Below are 11,306 nucleotides of genomic sequence, written 5' to 3'. Positions count from 1 at the left end.
CGCAGTGATTTCAAGCTTGGGTTTATGTAGGGACTTTGCAAGTTCCGAGATGGGCCTGGTCCCTCACAGCTCTGTTCTCTCTTTCTCCATCCTCCTCCCCCCAATCTCTATCTTCACAGGACTCAAATCTTTTTCCAAGAACAGCAGAAAATGATTGAGTGCCAGGTAAGTGTGGCATAAAGTAACCAAGTTTCCCTTCTTGGGAAACTGTTCTAGAAAAAAATATGTGCATTTCAGGCATTTATACTTTACCACAGGCTGGGTTTTCAGGAAACAGACTTGGAGGTGGGAGATTTGCACCCAAGAGGTTTACTAGGGAGACTGTTAGAATACCTATAAGGAGCGAAGGAAGCAAGATTAGGCGGAGGGATTTAAACAGAGGCACCAGCTGACCTTACAAGATGCTTTCAAGCTGGGATGGCCCTTGCTGTTGTCCTGAATGGAGGGAAGGAAGCATTTATATTCCGAAATCAACAAGTCACTGGTTGTAGGCTGCCCCAGGGAGGGGACGTAAGTTTGTGTGGGTAGCTCCCTTTGATCAAGGACTCTTTGCAAAAGGGCTTAAGCCTGCAGTAGCCAGTCTTCTCCTAACAGCTGGAAGAAACACCTCAGTCCTTCAGGGGATTTGGGTGGAACATCACAGCTTCTGTCTACACATAGATAAAACGGCAAGACCCTTATTATACATACTACTCTATCCCTTTTTTTTCCCAGTTAAAATATCTTAGAGATTGTACATATTAGTACTTGGGACCGCACCATTTTTTAATTTTATTTATTTTTAAATATTTTATTTATTTATTTGACAGAGAGAGAGATCACAAGCAGGCAGAGAGGGGGAGGCAGGCTCCCCGCTGAGCAGAGAGCCCGATGCAGGGCTCGATCCCAGAACCCTGGGACCATGACCTGAGCCGAAGGCAGAGGCTTTAACCCACTGAGCCACCCAGGCGCCCCCACACCATTTTTTTAAAGCAAGGTACATAATGCTCCATCATATGCATGGAATATGATTTATTTAACTAGCCCCCCATTTTATGACATTCAGGTAATTTCCAAATTTGATATTACAAGGAATGATGGAAGGAACATTCTTTGTTGGAATACAGATAGACAAAACAGTCCAACGAAGAGCCATTAACTGTGGTCTTCCTGGTGGCCCAGGAGAAACGCAAACACAGACAACCCATGATTTGCATTGGCCATAGGATAGAAGCTTGCTGTTCTTTCTTTTTTTTTTTTTTTTAAATTTCTTTTCAGCATAACAGAATTCATTGTTTATGCACCACACCCAATGCTCCATGCCATACGTGCCCTCAATAATACCCACCACCTGGCTCCCCCAGTTTCCCACCCCCCACCCCTTCAAAACCCTCAGATTGTTTTTCAGAATCCATAGTCTCTCATGGTTCATCTCCCCTTCCAATTTCCTTCAACTCCCTTCTCCTCTCCATCTCCCTATGTCCTCCATGTTATTTGTTATGCTCCACAAATAAGTGAAACCATATGATAATTGACTCTCTCTGCTTGACTTATTTCACTCAGCATCATCTCTTCCAGTCCTGTCCATGTTGCTACAAAAGTTGGGTATTCATCCTTCCTGATGGAGGCATAATACTCCATAGTGTATATGGACCACATCTTCCTTACCCATTTGTCCGTTGAAGGGCATCTTGGTTCTTTCCACAGTTTGGCAACCGTGGCCATTGTTGCTATAAACAGTGGGGTACAGATGGCCATTCTTTTCACTACATCTGTATCTTTGGGGTAAATACCCAGTAGTGCAATTGCAGGGTTATAGGGAAGCTCTATTTTTAATTTCTTGAGGAATCTCCACACTGTTCTCCAAAGTGGCTGCACCAACTTGCATTCCCACCAACAGTGTAAGAGGGTTCCCCTTTCTCCACATCCTCTCCAACACATGTTGTTTCCTGTCTTGGTAATTTCGGCCATTCTAACTGGTATAAGGTGGTATCTCAATGTGGTTTTAATTTGAATCTCCCTGATGGCTAGTGATGATGAACATTTTTTCATGTGTCTGATGCTTGCTGTTATTTCTAAGAGAAAACTAGCTTTTCTTTCTTTTTTTTTAAATTTTATTTATTTACTTGACAGAAAGAGAATAGGCAGAGCAGCAGGCAGAGAGAGGGGGGAGGAGGTTCTGTGCTGAGAGCCCGATGCAGGGCTCAATCCCAGGACCCTGGGATCATGACCCGAGCTGAAGGCAGAGGCTTAACCCACTGAGCTACCCAGGCGCCCCGAAAACTAGCTTTTCAAGATGTTTTCTAAAGACATGTCCCTGAGGAGCCTTCTTATGGCTGAGGTAGAGTAGAGCAACACTGCTGCTAACCATGTGGTTCCAGGACACGGGCTTCTCCAGGAGCTTATTAGACACACAGAATGGCAGGCCCTACCCCAGACCTGCTTGAATTGGGTTAATTGAGGGTGGAGCCTGGGAATCTGTGTTTAACAAGCTCTCAGTGGTCCTTATGCTCTTGTAACTGTGAGAAGCACTGACATAGAGTATAAAATACTTAAAGATAACAAATGCAGAATCATGTTTTCTACAGTGTTTCAGCTCTTCCCTTGGAGTATTAGTTCCACAGAACTCCTGGATTTCAGGCGATCAAGAGCATCATGACTTAGCTTCCTGATGTTGCGTTAGTTTTTTCCATCTGTGTCAGAGTTGTGGGAAGTTTTAACTCCTCTGTACTTTGCAGCCACATATGTAATGGAATAAAATGCTAAAGTTCAGTTAGAGGAAAGCAAAAATACAAATATTATTTATTTTCAAAGGCAGGAAGGTTCCTTCACGTTTATGGAAGCCCTGATTTTGGTCCAGAGTATCTGTGTCCTTGATTTAGACTGAGGAACAGATGAGCTGTCCATTACTTAAATTACTGTCATTCCATTAACTGGGAATTTTGCTAGTTTGGCAGCAAACAGTGAACATCTTACTCCCCACCAAGTCTTGGTGTGAAGAGTTCCCAGCTCCCCCTACCTTCCTCATCATCTTAAGATGGTGAAGCGCCCTGTGTCTTGACAGGACTCCCCCTCAGCCTCTGAGTTCCTACATTTCCACGTCTTTGGAGGCCTCCCTCCAGGAAGGGACATCTCTTTCTGGAGACCCCTCCTCTCCGTTTTCCCAGATCTTTTCCCTTGTCCCTACAATGGCTCCAACCCTAGAAACCATCACCACTTCCAAACCACAGAGTTCTTTCTTTTCTCTCCTCCTCCATCTTCCATAGTGACTTCCTGCTCTTGATGTTTCCATATCCTGTTTCTTATTTCTTGAGTCCAGCATCTTCTCGCCCCACTTTACTAAAGCTTTTCTGGCCAGGAGCCCAGGGGACTTTGCTGAAGCTGAAATCAGAAGATGCTTTTTGACTGTTCTGCTAAATTAGACTGTACCTTTTGCAAAGCCCCTTTTGTGCAGAAGGCAAGAACATATACTGGGTGAGAGCACAGACTTGGAACAAGACTGCTGAATTTGAATCCCTGACCTTACCATCTGTATGACCTTGCACATGTCTCTGAATCTCTTTGTGCCCCAGTTTCCCATCTCAGGAGATGGTACCATCCCCCAGCGGACAAGTCAGGACCATGAGATTTATTCCTTGAGTTCTCTCTGCCTTCCCCTTCTCACACTCAGTCACTACGTGATAGTAATTTTACAACCTTAATGTTTCTTCCATCTTTGTTCTTCATCCCTGTGTTTGATGAAAAATGACATGCCTTTTTGAGTGTCAAATTACATCTTTTCTATTTTATTCTGTTCTATTCCATCCCATCCCATCCCACTCCAGTTATCTCTGTTTGGGAAATACCGACCCAGGCCTGTCAACTGAGGCACGCTCCATGCTCTGTGGTTAAGGCTGATTGCTGCTCTCCCACAACCATGGTATATTATTCTGACATCAGAGAGGATATCAGGTTGGTACCTCCTATGTACATGGCCTTTATATGGGTCTAGGGTCTCAGGTACCAGGTCCTGCCTTCAGGTTCATCTGCTTGGTGCCACTGTAGGACCCCACATTTTTTAAAGAGATGTACGGCTTCCTCCTGAGGTTGAGCTCATGTGTGTGACCCAGAGCTCCCACCAGAAATCATATTGTTAGACTATCCCATGTGGCCCAAGACCCCCAAGTAAACAAAGATGGTCTTATCAAGCAGAACACTGCAGGGGCTTAGAGATTAACTCCCAGGAGTCGAGGGCAAAGATCAGACCTCTCTTGGGGCAAGGTTCAATTTTTTATAGTCACTTGAAGATATATCATAGGTACTGTTTCCTCTACTCACAGGAATAGGGGAATTTTTTTCCTACACCAAACAATTCTCCTAATCCTCTGTGGACGCCCAACTGGGTGTCCTACAACTTAGTTCAACTTGGAGTTAGCATAGACCCTACAAGTTAGGGACTCAGTCTCATAAGACTGCCCCCCCTTCAGATGCTAATTACAAATCTTAGGTTGTCACCTGAACTTCTGACCAACTAGCTGTAAATCAGGGGTTCCCCTGACCCCCCTCTTCAGTTTTGATAATTTGCTATAATGACTCACAGATCTGGGGATCTGGGAGACATGAGCTTCTGTCTGGAGTTTGGGGTGTACATCTTTCCAGATGTGTTCACCAACCTGAAAGCTCTTCAGAATTTTCATGATATTTCCATTATGTAGGCATCGTTGATTAAATCATTAATTGGTAATTAGCTCAATCTCTGGTACCATCCATCCACCCCTATCCCGACCCATAGGATAGAGAAGGGGGCTGAAAGTTCCAACCCTCTAATCATATGGTTAGTTCCTCTGGCAACCAGCCCCTTTCCTCCATGTTATTGGCATAAACTCCTATATTGTTAATTGGGGCTTGTTAGGAATAACAAAAGACACTCCTATTACCCCTGTTACTTGGAAAGTTACAAGAGTTTAAGAAGCTCTATTCCAGGAACCATGAAGAAAGACCAAATAGATATTTTTTAATATATCACAATATCACAGGTGCCCTCTTACATTATTAGTACCTGTGGGTCCTTCTCTTGGGTCTTCAGCTGAACTCTATTAGTGTCCCTTGGGGCTCTGGCCTGGGCACTTTGCTCATCCTGTCTCCTTGCAGAGAGATCCCACACTGACAACTTTAGCTACCACTTCTCTGCTGCTGGCTTCCAAAGCTTTAGCTCCCTTCCCATCTTGCTTGCTGACTCATTTGTTCATCCTGCTGCCTGCTAAGTGTCCCCAGACATGTCTAACAACACATCCTCTTTGTTTCTAGTTTGTACTATTTTTCTCAAATCTGATTCACCATCACCCAGATGGCTTTGAGATACTTGGGTGTTACCCTGGCCCCTTTTTCACCCCCCACAAGCAGTTAAGATGCAGGGTCTGCTCTTTACAACAGCCCTTCTCTGTCTCACTGTTACTGGCCACTTGTGAACGCCACCTTGTACCTGCGTTATTACAGTCTTTGCTTTCGCTTCCCTCTAGGTCACCCACCACATTTCTCTTTGTATCCATTCACTTGCAAATTATCTGGGTTTTGTATCTCTTACAGGTAGCATTGCTTTTTCAATCCAGCATAACAATCTCTCCCTTTTGGAGTGTTTCAGTCATATATTAATTTATATTATAATTTACTGTCATTGACTATAATTATTGGCGTGGTTGGGTTTGTATCTATCATTTTAGTATTTGGTTTTCTATTTGTCCCATGCACTTTTGTTCCTCTCTTTCTTCTCTTCTCTTACATGTGTGTTTGTGTGGATTAAACGAACAATTTTTGGAATTCATTTACTGCAGTACACCTCTTTGCACTCTGATTTAGTGGTTCCTCTGGGGATACAGTATATCCCCAGTCTGCTTAGAGTTACCACAGTACCACTTGACCTAGGAGACATGGGATGCAAGGAACTTACCACATGCGTAATAGAATGTGCTTTCTACACACACCTCTCCCTTGGTAGATTTTCCATTGTCTTAAAGCCCATCATCTCATCACTCACAGTCCCCTGTATACTGTTCCTGTTACTGAGAGCCTCGCAGCCCTTAAAGTCACTGTTCTGTCCACATGCCTGTGTTCATGCTGCTCCCTTTGCAAGGACTGTAGTTTCTCCATCTTTCTGTAGAGAAAACTCAGCTCTACAAGTCCCCTAGCTCTGAAGCCTGGCTAAGACCTTGAAACATTTAATGGACCATTCACAGTTTTCCACGTATTATAACCTAGATGTCCTGCCACCATAGCTCGTATACTTTCACCTGGATGGCTTTACGTAATGCTTTCCACCAGGTTGTGAGCTCCTTGAGGTCAGGAACCATCCATGACTGTGTCTCCAGCAGCCAGCACTGGGTGACACACAGCAAGTCTTCTTCAGTCAATATAGGTTGACTCAAAGTGGGTTCCATGTGATTGTTATTTTCCCTACCATATATAGCCCAAAGGCAGGAAGGTAAAAGCCATCTTAGGTAGATAAATGATCATGGTAAGCTCTTACCTAGGAACATAAAAACTCCATACCATCTATCCCTGGCTGCATTTCCCACATGGCTCAGTGTCATTTCATCCTCAGCAGAGAACTGTGTCCTTCAAAGACGTGGTAGTGGGCTTCACCCAAGAGGAGTGGCACAGGCTGAATCCTGCTCAGAGGGCACTGTACCGGGATGTGATGCTGGAGACCTACAGCAACCTTGTCTCCGTGGGTAAGAACAGCTCCATCACACAATCTAGATGATGCCTGAACGACCACCTTCCCTTTTGCAGTTGCTAAAAGACACTGAGGTACCTAGAGCCTCAGAAGTACCAAAAACTTCCTATGTGCCAGACACTTCTTCAGCCACTTTTAAAATATCAACTTACTTAATTCTCCTAAGAGCCTTATGAGGTAGGTACTGTTAGTACCTACGATTTTACACATTTGGATACAGAGGCAGATGAGTGAAGTAACTTGCCCGTGTCACCTCACATAGGACATACAGAGCCAGAGTAGGATTTGAACCCCAGCAATCTGCACAGTCTGCATTCCTTTCTTTTTTTTGGTAAAATTTTATTTATTTGACAGAGAGAGAGAGACAGTGAGAAAGGGAACAGAAGCAGGGGGAGTGGGAGAGGGAGAAGCAGGCCCCCCGCCAAGCAGAGAGCCCAGAGCAGGGCTCGATCCCAGGACCCTGGGACCACAACCCAAGCCAAAGGCAGATGCCCAATGACTGAGCCACCCAGGCGCCCCCACAGTCTGCATTCCTCATTCGTACACTGTGCTACCTCAGTGAGTTTGGCTTGAGGTTCAGTGGTCCTGGGTTACTAATTCCTTTTGGATTCTGGACAAGGTGTGTGTACAGTCTTCTCCCAAGTACAATGTCTGTTGTGCAGCCTTTAATGCTGCCTGAGTGGCCCTGAAGACCAAGGAGCTCAGCCCAAGGCCTGGATCATTTCCCTGGAACAGGTTATGAAGGCACGAAACCTTATGTGATCCTCAAGCTGGAGCAGGAAGAAGCGCCATGGATTTGTGAGGCAGCATGCTCAGGCTGCCACTGTCAGGGTAAGTATCTGTCCAGCAAAAGAGGTACTATGGGAGGCTGGCACCTTTGGGATTCTGTGCAGAGTCCAGCTCTCAAAAGCCTTAGAGCTTTGCAAGCAGCTGGAGACGTCCTCTGAGAACTTGAGCCTTCTTGATGACCCGTCTTCCTCCATGCACCCCACCTCCTTTATCCAGGCATTCCTTCTCATCTCACCTCTCCCTGTGTTCTTGCTCCATTGCCCTTTCTCTAGAATCCTCAGTCTCTTTAACTTAAGGTTTTCAGTTCACCTTCTCTTTTACATTCAGACATTCTTAAAGTTAGCTTCTGTCATTCTCCCATTCCTGCTGGTCCCTTCCTATTTCCTGTTCTCACAGTTTCCAGGTAAAATGCCCCAGACCTGCCCTCCATACGCACACTCTCACTTCCCATCCTTTCCTTAATCCCTTAAATTATCCCTTAGTCCTTTAGTTTCCTTAAGTCCAAGAGGAGGAAGTATTAAATTTCAGGTAACCAAGGACAGTGAGGCAGTAAAGCATATGACTGAGCTTGGCCCATCTTAACCACTTTCATTTTAACATTCAGAATAACTGCCCCTCTCCCATCAGCTTATGTAAAATATCCCAACAATACCCATGGTACCCCAAGTGTTAGTAACCTGCTCTTAAGGATGCCTCTGAACTTGTACCTCTCCACAAGAGTCATGGGCTTAGCAAGAATAGTTAGTGCTGACTGTTCCCACATCTGTTTATGCTACTTACACTTGGTGTTATAATCACATACCATGCATTGTTTAAATTCTTAGGGTATTTCTCAAGTAATTTTATTCTAGATCATAATAATAGAATAAAGAAAGGTTTGCTGTATTTTCTCCAGAAAACATTTGTCAAGTTAATGTCCAGAGGAAAAGACAAGACATGATTTTGAAACAAGGTGCATTCATCAGTAAGAAAACATTGCCCAAGGAAAGAAGCCATGAAAACAATAAGTTTGGGAAAATACCACCTCTGGGCACTAATCTTTCTCCTTCAATTCAAAATCCTAGTAACTGGGATCCCTGTGGGAAGAGTGCAAACCATAATTTAGATTTGATTGGTTTTAAAAGAAACTATTCAAAAAAGCAAGATGAGTGCTGTGGTTGTGGGAAATTGTTACAACATACAAACCATGATAGAAGACCTAATGGAGAAAAACTCTGGGAATGCAGTCATTGTGAGAAAGCTTTCAGCCACAACCCAGCACTTATGTATAAACCAGCAGTAACCAATTCTCTTGCGTACAAACGTAAGAGGGTTCCACCTGCAGAGAAACCCCATGTCTGTAGCGAGTGTGGGAAAGCCTTCTGCTACAAGTCTGAGTTCATTAGGCATCAAAGAAGTCACACTGGGGAGAAACCATATGGATGCACTGACTGTGGGAAAGCCTTTTCACATAAGTCAACCCTCATTAAACATCAGCGAATTCACACTGGGGTAAGACCCTTTGAATGTTTTTTCTGTGGGAAGGCCTTCACTCAGAAGTCACACCGCAGAGAACATCAAAGAACACATACTGGAGAGAGACCCTTTGTGTGCAGTGAATGTGGGAAGTCATTTGGCGAGAAGTCATACCTCAATGTGCATCGAAAAATACACACAGGAGAAAGACCATACCGTTGCAGAGAATGTGGGAAATCCTTCAGCCAAAAATCATGCCTCAATAAACACTGGAGAACTCATACAGGAGAAAAACCCTATGGATGCAGTGAATGTGGCAAAGCTTTTTATCAGAAGCCAAACCTAAGTAGACATCAAAAAATTCATGCCAGAAAGAATGCCTATAGGAATTAAAACCTGATAATTGTGAGAAAGCCTTAAGCAAGGTGTCCTATTTCATTATATGTGCAGGCATTAATTTTTAGGAGAAATCTCATGGATTTAATGAATCTGGACAAAATGTTTTACCATAAGGGAAGTCTTGTTCTAATTGTAGAAATTTTTATACAAAGATTATAGAAAATACTTTATAAAACATAAACATGGTCACTCTGGCTTATGAAAGTTTAAAAGTATGTTAATGGAATGACAACAGCATACAGAATATATGTGAAGAGAATTGGTATATTATGGTATATTCCACAGTGAGCCACATAATAAGCATTATTTATATTTTGGAAATGTAAATGTGAATTTAATGTAAATTGTGAATATCAAGTGTATGTGTGTCACACAGTATGTAGAATGCTGTTCAACTTTTGCACTCTAAATATCATCCCTGTCTTTTAGTGTCTTAACAATATAAAAAATGATAATAACATTTGTTAATGTTAAAAAGGCAAAGCTTAGGAATAGTTTCACAACCAATATTGGATGAACAAAACATTATAAACTTGATTACTCAATCCAGCCATTATTTGACAAAAACTAGTATGGCCCTGGTATATTGTGCACCTCTTCTATTTTCTTAGTCTTGCTTAACATACCTTGCAGCAAATTAATAGGAAAGACACTGTTTATATGAGTCTTATAATTCAGAAATGCTTCATGCAGAGACCAAAGAAGGAGATTTTTGTTTGTTTGTTTTCTTTTTGCAAATTAATTCAGCAACATCCACTTCTCTTCCCTCTCAGTTTCCCTGTGAATGTCCTAGGCACTAAAACCCAAATCATTTCATCATTCCAGTCTTTGAAAAAAGTCTGCTTCCCTGAGCTGCTGTGTCATCCAAATAAAACAAATGGCCACGTTTTTCAAGATTTGACTCCGTATAAGAATGCCTGATCCAGAATAAGAAAGGAAGCAATCACATGGATATTGTGTTTATGAGATGAATCACTAAATTCTACACCTGAAACTAATATTACACTGTATATTAACTAACTGGAATTTAAATAAAAACTTGGAAAAAAAAAAAAGGAAACATAATCCCAGATAAAGATGTGATTATAAGAATGATAAAAGATACTTCTTACCAATTTAGATCAACATGCTTTAATTTTTTTTTAGATCAACACGCTTTTAAAAGAGGAAATAAATGTTTTTCTTGCAAAATGTAAGTTAGAAAAATTGCAGTAAGAAACTTGATAGAACAATTACCTTTGAAGAGTTTGGAAAAGTGATTAAAGATCTAGGATTGAAAAATGCTCCAGGCCCAGATGATTTCATAATTAGTTTCATCTAACTTTTTTTGTAAGCTCTATGCCTAGCATGGAGCCCAAGACATGGAGCCCAAGATGGGACTTGAATTCATGACTCTGAGGTTGAGACCTGAGCTGAGATCAAGAGTCAATGCTTAACTGACTGAGCCACTGAGGTGCCCCTCATCTAACTTTTAAAGAGTAATACCAGTGTTACTTGAAATATCTCAGCCCATAGACTATGATCCCCAATTTACTTTATGAAGTCAGAGTAAGTTTTAACTCCAAAACCAAATCAAAGTAGTGGAAAAAAGAAAACCCCAAACCAGTCTTACCCATGACCTTAGAAATAAAAAATTATAATTAAAATAATAGCAAATGGAATTCAGCAGTATACCTAAGAACAATGTATTATAATGACCAAGGAAGAATTACTCCAAGAATGCAGAGTCAATGCAGTAATAGGAAATACATCAATAAAATTAATAGTATGAAAGAGAAGATGCCATCAATAGATGCTGGAAGATATTTAATTGGATTTTGCAAACATTTCCAATCTAATACAAGTTAAATTGTAGCATGTAATAACCACTTAAGAGTATCTTTACCAAAACTCTATAGCATATATTATGTTAAAACCATTTTTTGAAGATTAAGAATTTAATAGTATTAGAGATAAGGGTGTTCACTGCTGT

The 11,306-nt window shown here is 42.0% G+C and overlaps 1 protein-coding gene across 1 annotated transcript; it reads left to right on the top strand.

Moving 5' to 3' along the window:
* ZNF793 (zinc finger protein 793) lies at window positions 1-10,484 on the top strand. Its single transcript, XM_032842146.1, has 4 exons — window positions 1-165; window positions 6,557-6,686; window positions 7,427-7,522; window positions 8,376-10,484. The coding sequence occupies exons 1-4, from the start codon at window positions 151-153 to the stop codon at window positions 9,326-9,328; spliced, it is 1,194 nt and encodes a 397-aa protein (XP_032698037.1). The 5' UTR covers window positions 1-150; the 3' UTR covers window positions 9,329-10,484.
* Window positions 10,485-11,306: the final 822 nt, after the last annotated feature.

This window comes from Lontra canadensis, unplaced genomic scaffold (genome assembly GCF_010015895.1).
Source record: "Lontra canadensis isolate GAN:19392208 unplaced genomic scaffold, GSC_riverotter_1.0 scaffold125, whole genome shotgun sequence".
NCBI lineage: Eukaryota > Metazoa > Chordata > Mammalia > Carnivora > Mustelidae > Lontra > Lontra canadensis.
Note: the sequence above shows the minus strand (reverse complement) of the source record. Positions and strands in the feature narration are given on the sequence as shown.

Excerpts from the sequence above, each read along its gene's own strand:
- ZNF793 (XM_032842146.1), top strand. Across the intron at positions 6,687-7,426 it reads CAGCAACCTTGTCTCCGTGG|GTTATGAAGGCACGAAACCT; the intron begins GTAAGAACAGCT and ends TCCCTGGAACAG. Across the intron at positions 7,523-8,375 it reads CTCAGGCTGCCACTGTCAGG|AAAACATTTGTCAAGTTAAT; the intron begins GTAAGTATCTGT and ends TATTTTCTCCAG.